This window comes from Physeter macrocephalus, chromosome 1 (genome assembly GCF_002837175.3).
Source record: "Physeter macrocephalus isolate SW-GA chromosome 1, ASM283717v5, whole genome shotgun sequence".
Taxonomy (NCBI): Eukaryota; Metazoa; Chordata; class Mammalia; order Artiodactyla; family Physeteridae; genus Physeter; species Physeter macrocephalus.
Genome location: NC_041214.2, coordinates 48,318,065 through 48,337,799, shown reverse-complemented (window position 1 = coordinate 48,337,799; position 19,735 = coordinate 48,318,065). Strand labels below are relative to the sequence as shown.

The 19,735-nt window shown below is 45.5% G+C and overlaps 1 protein-coding gene and 1 long non-coding RNA gene across 4 annotated transcripts in view; one reads left to right on the top strand and one right to left on the bottom strand.

The window, feature by feature from the left end:
- RARB (retinoic acid receptor beta) overlaps nt 1–19,735 on the bottom strand; it is a 188,676-nt gene that overhangs the window by 95,854 nt on the left and 73,087 nt on the right. For all 3 annotated transcript variants that reach the window (XM_028490331.2, XM_007114403.2, XM_028490329.2), the window contains exon 3: nt 14,921–15,062. In XM_028490331.2, coding sequence (XP_028346132.1) covers nt 14,921–15,032 — 112 coding nt within the window. In that variant the 5' untranslated portion in view covers nt 15,033–15,062. The remainder of the gene's footprint in view (nt 1–14,920; nt 15,063–19,735) is intronic.
- Nucleotides 11,225–18,971, top strand: LOC114486397 (uncharacterized). The gene is made up of 3 exons (XR_003680043.2): nt 11,225–11,305; nt 17,831–17,958; nt 18,595–18,971. It is a non-coding gene; the product is annotated as an uncharacterized lncRNA (long non-coding RNA).

The following is a 19,735-nucleotide window of genomic DNA, read 5'->3' as shown; positions in this document are numbered from 1 at the left end:
CAACGGGAGAGGCCACAACAGTGAGGGGCCCGTGTACCACAAAAAAAAAAAAAAAAAAAAAAAAAGGCACTATTTGCAAAAACACACTGGGGTTTGCGTTCTGTAGCCCCAGATCCCGTCATCAACCTGGGGACATGGGTAAGGCCATCTCCAAGTGCTGGCTCAGGCCCAGGAGACAGGAGGAGGTCCTGATGCCCTCTTCCTGGGGGCAGGAGTACACCCGGAGCTGCGTATTTTCACATCTCTGAAAGCTCAAAGTCCAAGGGTGCCACAGCTAAGTTTCCATTCAAAGTTGCTCCAGTGCTTTGTCCCCCCATTTCCAGGACACAAAGTGGGAATCCTTCAAGCAATACAGTTTGCACTTGATTCTCTGCCTGTCCTCATTAAATCCCAGAGTTGACAGCATTTACTAGAAGCAACTTTAAAAAAAAAATTTATTTATTTAATTTATTTATTTTTGGCTATGTTGGGTCTTCGTTGCCACACGCGGGCTTTCTCTAGTCGCGGCGAGCGGGGGCTACTCTTCGTTGCGGCGCGTGGGCTTCTCACTGCGGTGGCTTCTCTTGTTGCGGAGCACGGGCTCTAGGTGCGTGGGCTTCAGTAGTTGTGGCTCGTGGGCTCAGTAGCTGTGGCTCGCGGGCTCAGTAGCTGTGGCTCGCAGGCTCAGTAGTTATGGCTCACGTGCTCTAGAGCGCAGGCTCAGTAGTTGTGGCGCACGGGCTTAGTTGCTCCGCGGCATGGGGGATCTTCCCGGGCCAGGGCTTGAACCCATGTCCCCTGCATTGGCAGGTGGATTCTTAACCACTGCGCCACCGTGGATTCTTAACCACTGCGCCACCAGGGAAGCCCTAGAAGCAACTTTTATCTTTTCCTTTGGAAGCACTGTATCATGACTGCCTCCTGAGTGTGTCTATTTTGAAACACCAGTGAAATTCCTCTGTTCTATTTTAAGATTTAAACTATGTTGCTGAATCTAAATACTGTTTATAAGTCTGACCCAGCGATGTTATTGAACACCTCCAAAAGAAACAAGCCAAGAAAAAGGGGGGGGCTTGCATCCTCCAACGTCAAAGCAGGACATTTCTGTCCTAAAATCATTTTGAAAATAAAACGATCAGAATTTTTTTTAAATCATGGAGGTACATTATATTGGTGAAGTGAAGTGTTAGAACAGTCAAGTGTGAATCTGGGGCAAAGACATCCCTTCTCTGAGGAAACAGAGTGCTATCTCCTTGGTGCCAGCACTAAAAAGACACCTGTCTCTATCAATCCAGTCAATCAGATCAAAGCAACTCTTTGTTTTCCAGTATTAAAGGGAGAAATAACCTAACTGTGATAGTTAATACTCTGCGATGGCAGACTGGTTGAAGTGCTCAATCCCACTCCAGGAAGAGCAAATTCCAGACTGAACTGTGTGCGTGGATTTATGGAGCAATTTAGATGGCCACCCTCCAGAGAATTGCTGTCACGGGGAGAGGACACTTAAAGGGCCACGCTCATCACCCAGAACACAAGGGCTGCAGGCGAATCGGGTTGCTATTTTCACAGAGACATTTGTTTCCAAACAAAGGGCTCTCTGCTGGCTATTTTAGAAGTACTTGCATATTTACTCAGCCAGCTCTCTGTGCTGGGGATTGTCTTTGGGCACTGAGGTTTTACCATCAATGTCTATTTAAAGCAGAATGAAAAATAGCTCCAGATGAAAACATAGGATATTTCCAGCCTAGAATGTGAGACGCTTCCTTTTCTTACAGGGCTGAGATCTGGTTTCTCCCTCTCTCTCTCTCTCTCTCTCTGAAATTGCCACCTGTCTTACAATCTTTGCTGTGTCTTTTAGTTTAATTAGCACTATTTTCCTTTTAGCGGTACATAAAATTATAGTGCACCTTAACAAATTATAGATTGGATGAAATATGGTGTCTAGGTGTGTACAGTTTTGAGAGAAAGCAAATCTTCTCTGTTAGGACCTATTTACAAATTCTATTTGGTTGCATCCACCGCGGAACATATGATATCAAGACTTTGTGTCATGAAAGGGCCAGTAGGCTAGTATTTATGGGGTGCGAATTAGGGGAGGGGGCAAAACAAAAAGGGAAACCAGGCTCAATATATCTGTATATTGATTCAAATCTCTAGCTCTTGGGAAGATCAAAGTTCCTGATTCAGAATCTCCACTTATCAAGTACCCTTTGCTTCTAATCCATTCCAGAACTAGCTATTAAATACAAGGCATTACGTTGAGGACCCAAATAAGAATAAGACTCTGTGCCTGTCCTCAGGATGCTCCCAGCCCATGTAGGGAACACCTGTTGTTCTCTCTTTCCTTCCCTCTCTCTCTCTCTCTCTCACACACACACACACACACACACACACACACACCTACCTCCTGAACTCAAAACAAGTTTGACGTTGAAAGTCACATAACAGAGGTGCCGCGAGCATGTCACACTGTGGGGAGGTGAGAATGCCCCCCACCTGCCCCTGCTGTTGGAGGAGCGTACGGGCACACTTAGGAGGGAGGTGGGTTAGCACAGAGGGTGAGGAAGGCGGGGACAGTACCGCCCGAGGCAGCTCACGTGGGGGTCTTTGGGGAGCAGGACAAGAGGCCAGCACGGGGCGGGCGGGCAGGCTGAGTGGCTGTGTGTACGGTGTCGCCCACGCCGATTCACATGGAGCTGATTCTGCAGGTGGCGAAGGGCCGTGGCTCCCGGCACAGGATCACCGGGCTCGGTGCCAGCGCCCTGCTTTATGGGGGCTGGCTCTGAGCGGCAAGGACAGATGTCGCATTGAAGGGTGCCCCTTGCTTTGAGTAAATGAACCGCTGGACTGGGGGGGCATCAGCTGTCCTGTACAGACACTGAGGGCCGTACTGATGATCACACAGGCTGCTCTCCGTAGGCCGGGCTGGGTCGTTATCGTAGCAGGGTGGGAGTACCAAGGGCCAACACTTAGCTGAGGAATGTCTTTAGTCCTGGCCACAGATTAATCCATTTGTTCTCACAGTAGCCATCTGAGGGAGGTACTATGATTGTCTCCGTGTTACAGACCGGGAAGCGCAGGCACAGAGATGTGAGATAACCTGCCCGAGACGGCACAGAGCTAAGCAAGGGCTGGGCTGAGGCTTGAACCCCAGCTGCCCCTCGGGTCAGTTCTCCAGCCACGATGCTGCTCTTCAGAGGCAGGGACGCAAGTAAACCGCCCTGGAGGCCGCCCTGGCGTCTCCCGCTCCAGGTGGTCTGGATGCTTGAAATCCCACCGCCACAGATCCACCCATTACCGACCCCTCCTTGCACCAGGACAGGACGAACCCAAGGATGCAAGCAAAGCAGGGTCCATACCCTCCGCTAGCAGGGGCCAGCTCGGGGTGGCAGAGGGCTGGACAGAGGCAGGTCAGGGGGATCCAGACCAACTAGCAAGGCCCAGGGCCCTGGAGGGGCCAAAGCTGCCCAGATGCTGTTCTGTTCCTGGAGAGGTGCAAGAACACTTGACCAGCTGACACAGAAAACCACCGTTTCTCCAACTTCAGTCCACACCTACCTTCACGGTTTTTCACATGCTCACAGGCCAGTACCCTCTGATGATTTCTGCCTAAATTAATTTTTTGGTTAGATAAATTTTAGAGAACTTGATTTTACTACTACACAGGGGAAACTAGTAGCACTGGCCATAAATAGGAGGTAAGAGTAAAACACAGACCGTTTTCAGGTCAACTGCCTCTGTTTGTAAATAAAGTTTCACTAAATAAAGTTTTACTGGAACAAAGCCATGCTCCTTCATAAAACTTCCACGCTGCAATCGGGGCAACTAATACCCAGTGGCCTGCAGAGCCTGAAATATGTCCTATCTGGGCACATAAGAAAGTTTGCACACCTCTGAAATAAATACAACTTCTCACTAGGGACAGTTGCTTGTCCTCTCTGTTAAAAACAGTGGGGAGCAAAGGTTCATGAGGTATTAATTAAGGGTGTACCAGCAACAAACTCGGATTTTCTCCCTGGCAATAAAAAGACTGAATGAATATTGACTGAAAAGGGAATAACTTTACCACCGTATGATTTGATATTATTCAGCACTCCTTAAATTATGTTTCACATCACTGTGGGCAGAGTTTACACTAGGGGAAATACTGTATTAAACTAGTACATACATCAAATCAAATCATATATGTAAACGATAGAATGTGTGCCTTGGGAACAAAGATGGGTGGAGATACAGAAAACTTTGTAACATTAAATGTACATAAGAACTTTACTGTTAGAGAAGCGAAGTGAAGCTTGAAAAGATCCAGGGACTGGAACTGGATCCGTGGGCTGAAGCCAGCACCGTGACTTAGGCAGGGATCAGCCTCTCTGAATCTCAGGACACTGAGGGTCAGAATACTACTCCTGGCCCACCCAGCGCATGGAATGACCCTAAGTCTTGGGAGACCCTGCTGTTGGTAAAGCACTTTGTGCTCGTATCACCCACATGGCTGACGGCAAAGGCAGTGCCGGGGTAGAGGCCGAAAGGTGATAAGATTTGGTTGGGAGAAAGGAGATGATGGATCCAGGGGAAAGGAAGGCCACAGAGTCCCAAACAGAGGATTTGGAGAGGGACTTCCCTGGCGGTCCAGTGGTTAAGACTTCGCCTTCCAATGCAGGGGGTGCAGGTTTGATCCCTGATCGGGGAGCTAAGAACCCACATGCCTCGCGGCGGCCCAAAACCCAAAACATAAAACAGAAGCAATATTGTAACAAATTCAACGAAGACTTTAAAAATGGTCCACATCAAAAAAATCTTAAAAAAAAGAATGCAGAGAGATGGAAGGTGCCATGTGGGCAAAAAAAGGAGGATGCTGGGAGGGAGGGGCCTTTGCCTCGGGGACAATTTGGCTTGGGTTCGGCACCTCCCGAGAGACCCCAAGGCCTCACCTTGAGCTGACGATGCAGGAAGGCATCCTTTCCAACACCCTAGTTCAGCTTTCCCCATGGAGTAGGGTTCCATGACGCCAGGATCCTGTCCCGTTCTCTGATTACACGTCCCAGCATCTCCGGGCAGATAAGCCACCTGCCTTGAAGTTTACAGTAGCCAAGGAAGGCGGATATTTATTTTAGAAACTATGTCTGCAAGCTTTCTTCTTAATGCTGTGACATAATATTCGGGGCCGTACATCTAAACTGCAGCCTCATAAACAATTCAACACGAACAGAGCCTCCGCCCTTCACTTGCCTCTTGAAGGAGGACCAAGGTGGTAGTTATTAAAATAACAACCAGCGGGGCTTCCCTGGTGGCGCAGTGGTTGAGAGTCCGCCTGCTGATGCAGGAGACACGGGTTCGTGCCCCGGTCCGGGAGGATCCCACATGCCGCGGAGCGGCTGGGCCCGTGAGCCACGGCCGCTGAGCCTGCGCGTCCGGAGCCTGTGCTCCGCAACGGGAGAGGCCACTACAGTGAGAGGCCCGCGTACTGCAAAACAAAAAAACACACAAAAAACGAAAACAAACAAACAAAAAAACAACCAGCTGTGGCAGCGATAGCAGAGAACAGAGCCTGTGTCAGCAGCAGAGGAAGAACCCGAGAGAACAGGTGTCCTTTATGTAGAACCGACCACGTGCCAGGCAGGGTCCGAGGCACGAGACCCGCCAGCAAGGCTGCCCACGCTGGGGCTCAGCTCGGGCCCTGCAGCAGAAGCACGCCTCCTGCCCAAGACGAGACAGCTCGAGAGCAGGGTCGGATTCGAACCCAGCTCAGGCTCCCTTCAAAGCCCTTTGTTCCTTCCTCTGCTCTGTGCTGCTGCGTCATGGAAATGCCTCCTTTTTCTAAGGGGAGAACGTGCCCAGCGTCCCCCTTCCAGGCTGTGGGGAGGTGATGTGTTCGTAAAGCTGCAGGACTCTGAATACTTCCTTTGCAGCCTGAGTGCTAAGGGGCTGCAAGCCCCGCGGCGGCGCGGACATCACCGCCTGCAGGTGCCCAAAGGCAATCTGTTGTTGGTGGGGGGTTTGTTTTTAATCTCTTGGACAGATGCGGGAAAACATGAACATGTGGTCGGTGGAATGGGGCAGCAGATTTTTATTTTCCAGCTTCCATGACGTTTTTAGGTATAAAAATATAAAGTGTCTAGTCTTTCATTTAATTCGGGGCTGAGGGAGAGGGGCTTTTGGGGGATTTGTGTGCGGCGGGGAGAAGGCAGGGTTAATGCTGCATCTCTGCTGAACAGAGCAAAATGATCACAGTGAACCTCAGAAACACAGTAATGGGCTACGACATGGGAACAAATGAAGAAATAAACTGAAATTAGACGTTATGTGACCTGATGATGATCTTTATGTAATTTTCCAGCTACACAAGGCAACCGACAATATGAATCTCCTCGTTATTAAGCCAGTAAAATCCAGCCATAGAACCAACGAGCACATCAATATAATTTGTGCACCAAGAGAAGTGATTTTAACTGAGGTTAAGTGCCTTTAATCCAAAAGGTTTGTTTTAATGTAAGTTTAACACTAAAGGGGAAATGAGAGAAACAGAGAACAACAAAAGCCTCTCCTGGAAGTATCTAAGTGTCCGTACAAAGCACATTTATGGCATCCAACCCACCCATGGGGACATTCACATCTAAAGTATAAATCGGAATTTAGAGACTTTATAAAAAGCTGTTTTTAAGCTCAATATGCCCCAGATGAGAAGTTGTCAATGAGTGCTTAGGGACTCTTACATTCAGAGATTATTCAATTGCTCTATTCTACAAAAACACTTATGAAACTGTCATAGTTTAAAAAAAATGCTGTGAAATAAACACCGAACAGCATTCTCACACAGAATCAAAGACATGTTTTGCCTACCCCTCAAAGGCAGGGACTACATAAATATAAGCTCAAAGAGAATGTAAAGAGGGTCCTTTGTAAATTAAAAGCCAGTGATTTTGAGAAAGGAAAGAAGAAATAGAAGGGGGTGACAGCCTCAGTACCTTCCCTAACATCTTTTGTTACAGACGCGGGTGGAGGGCGTCCAACCTGAAAGCCAGAGGCTCACGGAACCTGGCACATGTTAGAGGCAGCAGGGGCCACAATTCCCCCTTCATCTCAGATCAGGAGTCTTGGTTCAGGCTAGTTCTCATCTCCCACTCTCCTCCCCCAAGTCCAGCCTGTCCCTGCACCTCTGCCTTTTGTCTGTGAGCAACTTCACTGACAATGAGACAGGCTGGGACCTGGGACCTGGGACCCTTTGCTGCAGTGCTTGCACCTGGACAAACTCTGCTCCAGCAACAAAATACAAAGAAACTATAAGGGACTAAAAATAGCTGCGTGCATGCACAGCTGGGGCAAAATTATGCACAACAAGATACTAGAAGACCAAAAACCCAGCTGCCACTTCTGAAGAGCAGGGAGCGAAAGCAAGGCACTGCGCATGCCCCATGCTCTCAGCACCACCAAAGGGGCGAGCAGACCACCTAAGTCACACCTCTGGCCCCATCCCTGGCCCCGCCCCTACCCTCACCCCATATAAGGAACCAGCTCGCCCCCCCCACTCAGGGGGCAAGTGAGGGAGGGAAACTGTTACTTGTTCTCACTCCCCTCTGCTGCAGCAGGGGCCCCAATAAAGCCTTGCCTGGATTTCTTGTCTGGCCTCTAGTAAATTTCTACTGATTGAGGAGGCCAAGAACCTTGGTCGGTATCACCAAGGTTTGGCAAAAGGGAGCCGCAATCCCACAGCCACCCCTTGTCCATCTCAGCCTCTCCACCTTCACTGGGCCTTTTGTGCACAGTCACACAGGATGCCTGATCAGCTCCACAGTCTGCCCAGCAAACACACTAGAAGATCTGATGTCTTCCAGGAGAGGCAATTGGCAAGAGGCAGCTGACTGACGAAACACTCTTGTCTAAACAGGATGAAAAGCATCAATTCTCACATCACGCCCAGGCTGTCAGTCAACAGTAATGCTCCTCGCATGCAGGTAGAAAACACAGCCCCAGAGGAGGTGCATAACTTGTTCTGGGCCCGGAGCAGAGAAGTGAGTGAGTGACAGCTGAATAGCTATACCCAGAAAGGCTCTGTGACTGACAACTTTTCAGGATGTAAAGCTAGGGAGATGCTGGGTTTGGTCATCTCTTAATACAGCCACATCACTAAATATTAGAGAAATACAAATCAAAACTAAATGAGGTATCTCACCTCCCACCGGTCAGAATGGCCACCATCCAAAAGTCTACAAACTGTAAATGCTGGTGAGGGTGTGGAGAAAAGGGAACCCTCGTAAACTGTTGGTGGGAATGTAAATTGGTGCAGCCACTATGGAGAGTAGTACGGAGGTTCCTTAAAAAACTGAAAATAGAGCTACCATATGATCCAGCAATCCCACTACTGGGCATATACCCAGACAAAACTATAATTCGAAAATATACATGCACCCCTATGTTCACTGCAGCACTGTTTACAATAGCCAAGACATGGAAGCAACCTAAATGTCCATCCACAGAGGAATGGATAAAGAAGATGTGGTACATATATACACTGGAATCTTACTCAGCCATAAAAAAGAATGAAATAAAGCCATTTGCAGTGACATGGAAGGACCTAGAGATTATCATACTGAGTGAAGTCAGTCAGACAGAGAAAGGCAAATACCACCCATCCCTTATATATGGAATCTAAAAAATGGTACAAATGAACTTATTTACATAACAGAAATAGAGTGACAGATGTAGAAAATAAACTTATGGTTATGGGGGGGCGGGGTGTCAGGGGAGGGATAAATTGGGAGACTGGGATTGACATATACACACTACTATATATAAAATAGATAATAAGGATCTGCTGTAGAGCACAGGGAACCAATACTCCACTCTGTAATGGCCCATATGGGAAAAGAGTCTTAAAAAGAGTGGACACGTGTATATGTATAACTGAGTCACTGTGCTGTACACCTGAAACTCACACAACATGGTAAATCAATCATTCTCCAATAAAAAATAAATAAATAAGTAAACAAACCACTTGACCACTCTGACTTCGCTGAGGAAAGCATCGTGCTAGCTTCTCAGCCTACAAGGTGAGGAAGACAGGATGCTTGCCCTTCAGGAGTTTATAATCAAGCCAGGGAGCCTCGCGCTATAAGCTTGTGGTTCCTGGATGTATGTCCAGAGCCCCGCGGGAGCGCAGGGGGAAGAGTGCATAACTCTGCCGGGAGTGTGGGGTGGGGTCCGGGGGCGGCTTCCAAGAGCAAATGGCATCTCAGCAGGCTCCTGCAGTTCCTCGGACAAATGAGTGGAAACCCAACCCCAGGGCACAGCCTTTGCCGGAGCGTGCAGGTGTGAGGCTCGTGGGTCCTCAGGCTCCAGGGCAGCTGGAAGCTAGATGACGGTCTGTCGGAGGAGAGCAGGGGACGGTGGGCGGGGGCGAGCTGGGGGTGACGTCACCACTGGGGGAGCCCCTGCAAGCCTCGGGCCAAACCCAGCCCTACACCTGCTTTTGTAAATAAAGATGTACTGGGACACAGCCAGATCCTCTTTGCCCATGTATTTTCTATTGCTGCGTTTGTGCTACCATGGCAGAGTTAAGGAACTGAGACAGAGATCATACGGCCCACAAAGCCGAAACATTTTCTATTTGACCGTTTTTTAAAAGTCTGAGGATCGCTGGCTGAAATTCTTGAACTATCGCTGGGATTTCCGTAACTGACTCAAATGCGTGTGGTCAGCTCCTGTGGTCTCCAAGCAGCGTGGTCTCAAATGGCTCTGTCCCCATCACGGACATAAGCTTGTCTGCATAGCTCATTGACAATCCCAAATTTTGTGTCTTCATTTACTGTTGATCGTTTTTTCCTTGTTCCTACTTTAGGGCTTTGCTACATGCTTTCCTTGCCTGACCCGGTTACAAGCCTCCCACCCGCCAGCAGAAGCTCATCACTCAACTTGGGAGTCGTGTTACTTCCTTTGCTTCCTCCCCAAGTTCTTCATAAATTTTTGTACTGCTTTTAGAATGCAGCTGAAAATCGATTTTTTCCCCCTTACTGTTACCGCTTTCAAATCCCATGGTCTGACAAAGAGCTACTCCTCCACAAAAAAGGTTTCCCTACTGTACAAAGCCCTTGGAAAATATAAGGCATACCCACCAGCATTTATAGAACAGAAAAATGAAGAAATAATCATGCTTTGCTGACGGGACACACAATAAAGGATTTCTTTTACCAGTACATCCCCTTATACTTTTAAAACCAAATTTGATCTATGAAAATTAAATTTGCACATGATTTTCCAGGGCGTACGTCTCTAATATGTAGCAAGGAGTGTAATTATTGTTTTATTAACCACTTGCAATAAAACCCAGAGTTTTCAAGGCTGCTTTTTAGGGCATGCAGTATATATTGCTCCCTGGGCCCAGATCCCAGGGCTGCGCCTTACCAACCGTGTTACCTTGAGTAAGTTAACCTCTCTGTGCCTCAGCTTCCACATCTTGCTGGAAAGGAGGGAGAGAGGAATTATAACTAACCTACCTTACAGGGTTGTTATGAGGATCAAATGGTATGAAGTATTACAAGAGGTTAATGCAGTGCCTGGCCCATAGAAAACACCGCGTCTATGTTAGCTGCTACCACGGGATGATTCTCAGGTTTCTTTCTTTCTTTTCCCCCGCAGCATAAATAAGAACGTACTGGGAACAGCGCTGTGAGACGATATTTCGTGGGGAACATGAAGTCGTTTCTGCCTCCTGACTTTCTGGTTTCCCACCAAGAAACACTTCTTCCACACCCTTGGCTCTTGTGGTTTGGGTGGGTCCTGCGCTGGGCACACGATCCAAAACTAGCCAATCACTGTATTCAGCACCCAACACCCCAAAGTCCTGCATTCACAGAGGATCTGAGGCTCTCTCTTTCTGCCGGGTAGGCTATTGGTTGGCATCTTTATTAGCCATTTGGAAAATCTTCCCAGAAACAAAACCAACACAGCAAAACAAAAACAAAAATAAAAAAAACCCCAGCTGTTAGAAATGAAGAGGAACGATGAGAATGCCCCCAAAACAAATGTGAGCCTTTGGATCCAGTCGTGTAATCCAGTTACATGTGTTGATTTTTTAGCTTATGTCAGGTTGGCGCTGGGTTTTCTGTCCCTTGCATCCAAAGGGTTCTGATACATACTTGTGAAGTGACATGACCTCTGGCCCCAGTGGAATGCAAACCTTGCTAATCTTGGTGCTGCAAAGGAAGCATGGCAAGCAGAGGTGGCAGACGTGAACTGTAAGCTTGGTTCTGTCTTTAGCCAGTTGGGGATTTGCTGGGAAAAGCGTTTCATCTTTCTGGGTCCTGGTGTACTCGTATGTCAAAGGATAGAGGTGAGTGAAAATCAATCTCTAAGATCCGTTTTCAGCTCCACCATCCTATGAGTCTCTGTTATTGCTGGGTTTGTTTCAGTGGTGGGTACTGTGGTATAATTGATTAGTGATTCTCATATTTTCCTGCTTCCTTCTGTCTCAACTTCTAAAATTTTCTATTAGACTCTCAGTCACTATACTCCAAGTGTGTATTTCTTCCCCTTCAATTTCCTTCTGCAGAAAATATATTTATTTTTGTTTACTTGGGCATAATGATCCCATTTTCTTCCCATTTCTATATTTTAAAATCTAATTAAGGTGATAAGTTCCTTGAGCTTTGAAACTAGAGTTCTCCTGTGGGTGTAAACATTATTTTTTTAAATTGGCAACCAAGTTTTTACAGAGAAGCAAGGATATGGGTTTTAAGTCATGTAAGCAGGAAATGGGTCTCCAGCCCACGCAAAATAAATGCAAAAGTACTGATTTACCCTGAATCCACATCTGGCTTACTCATTTATAATTTTAGCCTGAACTGAAATTCTCCCACAGAACTGCAGTGTAACATCCACAGCTACAGAATGTCAGACCAAAAATGGGGAGTTAGGGGGATCATCCTGTGAGTCTCGCTTATACATATAAATAATTTGCCTATTTCAGGGCAATATCATGCTTTTCTCATTAGTGCTAGGGTTTGGGGCCTGAGCTAAGTAAAGATTAGCTTCAAAGCTTCACATTCATTGATGTTTTTTAAAAGGTTTTTAAAATAACATTTATTTCTTAAAAGTTAACATGTGCATAATAGGAAACCAAAAAACACAAGAAGCAAAAAACAAAGTCATCCGTGATCCCGAGCAGTTTACCATTTGATGTGTCCTTCTAGGTCTCGTTTCTGTATTTACACAACTAAGCATCCATTTTTATGTAATTAAGATCATAAAGTTAGGTATCATGCTTTTTCACACACCCTGAATATTTACCATTTCAAAGTCCCAAAGCTATGAGAACTTTTATAACCAAGAATGTACTACACCAACTCAATCGGGAAGGAAAAAGTCATTCAATAGCTCTACAGTCTGGAGGGGATCAAAGGAACTGGCTGAGATGCGGGCAACAGAGCCACCTGGGGGAGGTGACCCTCCCAGAAGGGACGGCATACCCAGCATGCATCCCTGTCTGGTGACCCCATGCTTGCTCACTGGGACCTTAATTATGAATAAGACCCCAGCCTCAACTGCCTTCATGAGTTCTTGGCAGAGAGAAGCAAACCATCCGGAGGCAGAGGTTCCAGGGGTGGTTGGTTTGGCAACTTAGGGATGCCAGTCAGGGCCCGAGTTCTGTCTTTCCACTCTTCCATCCACAGAGCCTGCTCTGTCCTATAGCTGACCTCCCCTGGGGCTGGAGAACACTTGAGTCTCCTTGTTCACATGCGTCAGAAGGCAGGACACTTCTGCACCAATATTCTAAGCGTGAGTCTTTTGTTTTAGTAATTTTTATTTTGATACAATTTCAAATTTGCTCAAAAGCTGCAAGAATAGTACAAGAAACTCCTTCACTCTGTATCCCTTCACTCAGATTCATAAGTCTTAATATCCTGCCACATTTTCTTCCTCTCTTTCATTCTCTCTCTCTCTCTCTCTCTCTCTCTCTCCAGACACACACACACACACACACACACACACACACACACACACACTGAGCTGTAGCAGCTTGAGGTGCAAAGTCATCACTTCCAGTACCACAGAGTTTAGAAGATTACATTATTTCATTAATTGCAATGTTAACATGGATACACACTGAAGATGGTATTATCTTCACACACACACACAGCCCTTTTGGACCATGGAGAGTTAGTGGCGTATATCAAGAATAAGAACATTCTCTTATGTAACAATAGCACAGTGATCAAAGTCAGGACATGCAAAGTTGATTCAATGTGATATTCTAATTGACAACCTATATTCGAATTTCAATAACTGTCCCAATAATGCCCTTTATAGGTAGCTTTCCTCCACTGCAGGATCATCAGGATCGTGCCTTGCATTTAGCTGTCATGTCTCAGTCTGTCTGTCTTTCATAATCTTGGCAATTTTGAATTTTAGTTTAGTTTTGTTTTTTTAATTGGGTTATTTCCTTTCTTATCATTGAATTTTCAGAGGTTTTCCATATTCTACATTAAAGTCCTTAGCAGATATGTGATTTGTGAATATTTTCTCCTTGTCTGTGGCTTGGCTAGTCATTAATTTCACAGTGTCATTTGAACAGCAGACATTTTCTCATTCTGATGAAGTCTGATTTACCATTTTTTTTCCTTTTATGGGTCATGAGTATGAGTCTTGAACGCATTCTCACTGGACCAGCCTAGGTTACATGCTCGCCATGAACCATGACTGTGGCTGGGGCAGGTTATACTGATTGGCTTGAGTCAAATGAATGGATCCAACCCTGATGTCTTCCCTGAGGAGCAGAAACCCAAGATGTAGAAAAGCCTATGTAAACCCTGGGCAGAGTTAGGAAAGGTGAGGGGCAGGAAAGACACTGGGCAGGCCACCAAGAAACATCCCAAGTCAGAGCTCCCAGCAGAGCTCCCGTGGGCCAGCTGCGCACTCTCAGGGAAGCCCTGCCCGCCTCCAAGGGCCTCGCTCCCATGGCCACACGTCCCAGTTCCAAAATCCAAGAGCTTCTGATCGACATAAAGCCTTCAAACCCCGCTGTCCGATTGTGGCTTTTCGTCCCACTCTCGTAGGGGTCAGTGGGCGTGGCTTAGCATCTCCAGGGCCCCTCAGAGCGCCCCGCCCAGTGCCCCACTCAGATGCTCAAGTGTCGGGACGCAGAGGGGGCAGGTGGGCAGCGATTCCACTGAGCGCCCAACCAGGCACACATCCCTGCGTCTTCCTTACACCTGCCTGAGCCCGGCCACGCGCCTGGCACGTTCTTGTTCCCTTCGTGATTTTTCGGTGCTGTATGTACTCTGCCTGTATATGTACTCTGCATGTATAATTCAAAGCCCCACAAGCAGATGAATATGGACCACTCATTTTTAATCTAGTCAAACGTTCTCTTCTGAATTAATCAAGTGTATAATTGTTCGGAGGAGTGGGGCTGAATCGAGTTTGGAAAAATGCCAACGTGCCAAGTTTCTAAATGTTTCTTCGACAGCAAAAGTTTTACACTCCCTCCCCTCTGAAAAAGGGTCCATTATTACCACGGTTGATGGACCCTCTGAAAAAGGAAGGGTCCATTATTACCACATGCCTCTCGCCTCGTTTTATTCTCATCAACACAGGCAAAGCTCTTTATTTCTACTGTCGAGATGGGGAAACAGAGCCTCCATGTGGCTACAGGACCAGTTACCAGTGGCTCAGAGACAGAGTTAGTAACCGCTCTGGAATACGAGCCTGCTGTCCACGACACCCAGCGCCTGCCTTTTCACCAACTGCCACTCAGATTGTATCTGAAAATCCCCACAGTTGTTCTATTTCCATGTCATCTCTGTTGACACCTACCCTCGGCAAACTATCATTCGTGTCATGTCTGAATTCCACACGCTGACGTCCTCCACGACTTGATTCTGGAGGCTGAGCAATCATATTTATAGATAAGGCAAAGAGAAAAAAATTTTTTTGAGACTCCACTTACATTCTTTGGACATTCCCACTTCAAAGCACTTCTGGAGTCGACAGTACTGGCATCGATTCCTGGTGACTTTATTAATAACACAGTTCTTATCTCGGTGACAAGTGTAAATCATGTTCTTCTGAATACTTCTGCGGAAAAACCCCTGCAAGCAACCAAGAAGATGAGAAAATTAAGCAAAACTACTGAGCTGCATGAGAAATCAAAGCCAACCTTATCAATGCATTGACTGCTCGTTCTGAGTAATGAAGTGATGGCAGCAGAAAAGTTAACTTATTTAAGCCTTAAAATCCTTGTGAAATATGAATAGTCAGTTCTCTCCCTTTGCTGCAAACCAGAAAGCCCCTTTTAATCAAAACTGGACTTGACCGTTATTATCTTGCTAAAAGAAAATGAATACCAAGCGAATTCATTTGGAAAACATAATGCAGAGTTGGGTTCACTCCAAACAGGCTTAACTTCCTAAGTGGCTCCCTTGCTGGCCAGAATGATATCAGGTGAGTCCACTGTCAAGAAAGCCAATAGAAGAAGCATTCCATTTGCAGAAGAAATTATATGCTTCGTGAAAGAATTAGGTCTCTCCAAAGGAGTCTTCTCCAAATGCTTTTACATATTTAGCTCTCGTGATAATATTTAAAACACGATTTAATTTGTGAAGTGTTTAGAAAAATATTATCCAAGATTGGAAACAAGGCAGAAAAATGATTGTCTCCTCATTTAATGGCATGTGAGAGCTGTGATGTCCAATATGGTACCTACGAATCACGTGTGGCTATTTAAATCAAAATTAATGAAAATTAAATAAAATTAGTATGATACTCTCCAGGTCCATCCATGTTGCTGCAAATGGCATTATTTCATTCTTTTTAATGGCTAATATTGCACTGTATGTATGTACCATATTGTCTTTATCCATTCACCTGTGGATGGACATTTAGGTTGCTTCCATGTCTTGGCTACTGTAAACAGTGCTGCAATGAACACTGGGGTGCACGCATCCTTTCAAACCATGTTTTTCTCCAGATATACGCCCAGGAGTGCGATTGCTGGATCATATGGCAGCTCTATTTTTAGGTTTTTTTTTTTAAGTCACCTCCATACTGTTCTCCATAGTGGCTGCACCAATTTACATTCCCACCAACAGTGCAGGAGGGTTCCCTTTTCTCCACACCCTCTGCAGCATTTATTATTGGTAGATTTTTTGATGATGGCCATTCTGACCCATGTGAGGTGATACCTCATTGTAGTTTGATTTGCATTTCTCTAATAACTAGTGATGTTGAGCATCTTTTCATGTGCCTCTTTGGCCATCTGTATGCCTTCTTTGGAGAAATGTCTATGTAGGTCTTCTGCCCACTTTTTCTTTCTTTTTTTTTTTTTTCGGTACGCGGGCCTCTCACTGTTGTGGCCTCTCCCGTTGCGGAGCACAGGCTCCGGATGCGCAGGCTCAGCGGCCATGGCTCACGGGCCCAGCCCCTCTTTTTTTTTTTTTTTAAACATCTTTATTGGAGTATAATTGCTTTACAATGGTGCGCACTTTTTGATTGGGTTGTTTGTGGTTTGATTTTTTTTTTTTTTTAATATTGACCTTCATGAGCTGCTTGTAAATTCTGGAGATTAATCCCTTCAAATGCTAATAGCCACACATGTGCAGGGGCTACCACCCTGGGCAGCACATGTACAGAATATTTCCATCATTGCAGGAAGTTCCCTCGGGCAATGCGTACGCCGCACTGACTGACAAACTTACCCGAGTCATCTAACGGTCTCGGGAAATGTAACTTCCTTTGACTTGCTGTTTATTATTGACTGGACCTTGACTCTGTAAAGATTGTAGAAGACTGGTAACTTATAAATCATATGTGCCTAGTATAGGTGCAAAGATTCCTACCTGGTTGAAATATAACCAAAGATTATTGTTTTATTGCCTTGTAGGACATTAAGCAGTTGGGTCTAACTTTGCCACCTTATTCCAGCATTCTTTTTTCCAATCACCCTATCTGTCTGTCTGCCTACCTCCCTCCCTACCTATTTTTTTCATATCCTTCTTTGAACCAGCTTTGTCATCTGACTGTTTCCCTCATTAATGAGTGAAATAAGTCTTCAACATGTGCTTACTGCATAGTTGAATAAGTATTATTTTTTAACTTTTGGAAAGTTATATTTTGACTAAAGAAGCAATTTATCCTGATTTTTTTGGAAACACTGATGAAACAAATCATCACACTTCAGGCTCCATGAGCACAGGGTCTCCCCCCAGCTTCTCCTCTCTGCGTACCCCTCTCCCCACACAGCTTTGCAGAGAACGGAAAATTAAGTGGTGCTTGTTAAGACAGAGATGATTGAAGAGTGAGTGACGGATAAACCTGCTGACTTTTCTAATCGCCCAACAAAAACCTCTACACTGCTAGGAGTATTACAAGCAAGGAGTTTTACCTTATCAGTTGTGATGTGACTTTTACCTCCGTTAGTAACAATTCTCTTGAATGTGGGAAGCACACCATCCACTGTGTTGAACAGCAAACAAGACTTGCCATCTGAGTTCAACTTTCCCTGTGGTACATTAACACCCCAGGAGCCAGAACTAAAGACCTTCAAAGCTAAAGCACATTAGCAAAGGAAGCTCACGTAACACACATTGTTTAGGATATTTACGTGGGCACCCTAGGATTTTAACATCTAAAAAAACGTATTTTTACTGGCATGGTTCGACTGTAAATGCCTGGAAATCTTGTTTAAGGTTGCAACTCCTCTCACATCCCAGACACACACATTTTCCAAGAAAACGTAGTTTATTTTTGTACCTCTGGAGCTACAAATATGCTCAGAATCTAAAATAACAGGTTATAAATACTCTGAAGCTCTAAGAGAATCTGTGCTCTGTGGTCACCTCAAACATATTTTTTCCTGCAGAGAAAACCTACAGGACACTCTTGGCTGCCAGACGTACAAACTCAATTGACAGAAACTTCACTGCTCTCCCGTCAAGTAACACTGACACATGGAAGATCCGGTCTTTTTGCACGTGGGAAGCAAGTGAGGTATGGACCAAGGTGACCTCCTCCACTTATTACAAACTGAATAATCAGTTCAGCAAATTCTTAGTGAGTGAGCACAAAGGAGCGGAAACCAATCTCCTGACACCCGGATGAAAAAAGAAGAGAGAATTAAGAACTTTATATGTCACTAATTATGCAGTCAGCGTGGTTCAGGAACAATGACAGCAGAAACTAAATAGGACTTCTTGGTTTTCCAAATCAGAGTTTGGGCTGGATTTCAGGAGGAGGTCTAAGTTTCAGTAAATCATTTCCACCAGGGTAGAATACTTGCTGAGTAAAATGTATGCTGTGAGGTATTTTTATTCATGGGCTGGGTAAACAGAAATGCCCTCTGAGGCCAAAGAGAGGTTTGCATTGTCCAAACCCCCCTCCTCCACAGTAGATACTGTGAACCGTTCGGTAAACCTCGTTTCCACTGCTTGGAGGACCTCGTGTGTGCATGCGTGCGGCACCATAGCCCGTGTCACCAAAATTTTATCTACTTAATGTTTTATTTAGGTTGATTCTTCTTTATTTTTTTTTTAAAGATTTGTTTTGATGTGGACCATTTTTTAAAAGTCTTTATTGAATCTGTTACAACAATGCTTCAGTTTTATGTTTTGGTTTTTTGGCCCCAAGGCATGCGGGATCCTAGCTCCCCGACCAGGAATCGAACCCGCACCCCCTACAATGGAAGGCGAAGTCCCAACCACTGGACCGCCAGGGAAGTCCCTCTTCCTTTATTTTTAACATTATTTGAAATGGAAACCTTTAACCTCTAGCTCAATTTGAATACCAGCACCAACTGTCAATATGAGAAGGCATTCATAAAATAAATAAAATGAAGTCGAACAAAACAATAATCAGATGCGATTTCACTCTCACTGGATTCTGGTTCTGCTAAACCTCACTCCTGGCTGAACGGGAATGGAGCAAGGCTTAGGTACAGATCAGAACTGACTTGAGGCTTCTCTTTTTTTTTTTTTTTTTTGAGGAATTCAGAGAAAATAAACATGTTTCTCACTATGCGATTCAATGAGGTTTAACACCATGAATCTGTCCCACCTAAAATTGGGAGCCTCATAATTTGGGAATCAAAACTGTATCCCAAAGTTGTTACATGTAAAATGAGCTTTAGACGTACTGAGTTCAAACAGAAGCAGACTCACAGACCTTGAAAATAAACTTCTGGTCACCACAGGGGAAAGAGGGGAGGGAGGGAGGGATAAATTGGGAGTTTGGGATTAACATACACACACTACTATATATAAAATAGATAACCAACAAGGACCTACTGTAGAGCACAGGGAACTCTACTCAATATTCCATAATAACCCACATGGGAACACAATCTGAAAAAGAATGGATAGACGTATATGTATAACTGAATCACTGTGCTGTACACCTGAAACTAACTCCAATATAGAATAAAAATTAAGTTAAAAAACATTTTTAAGTGGAAAAAAAAAAAAGGTTTCCATCAAAGCAAAGTACCAAGTTCAAGTGTGATAGTTCTTGCAGCCAGGAGATGGGTAGAGACACATCTGCAGGAGGAAAGACTGAAAAGCTGAGCAAGTACAGATGAAGGGTTTGGTCCTCTTTGGAGGAGCGCGCCCGGGGAGAGAGGGGGCAGGAGGTGCAGTGAGAGAGTCCCGGCAGGGAAGGGGAGGGGCGGGCTGGGAGAGTCACAGCCTCAGGGCTAGGCGCACTCACGCACTATCTCCTGAGGGAGGGGCTGGAGGCTTACTTCCAAGACCCTTCTCAGCTGTACCTTTCTGGG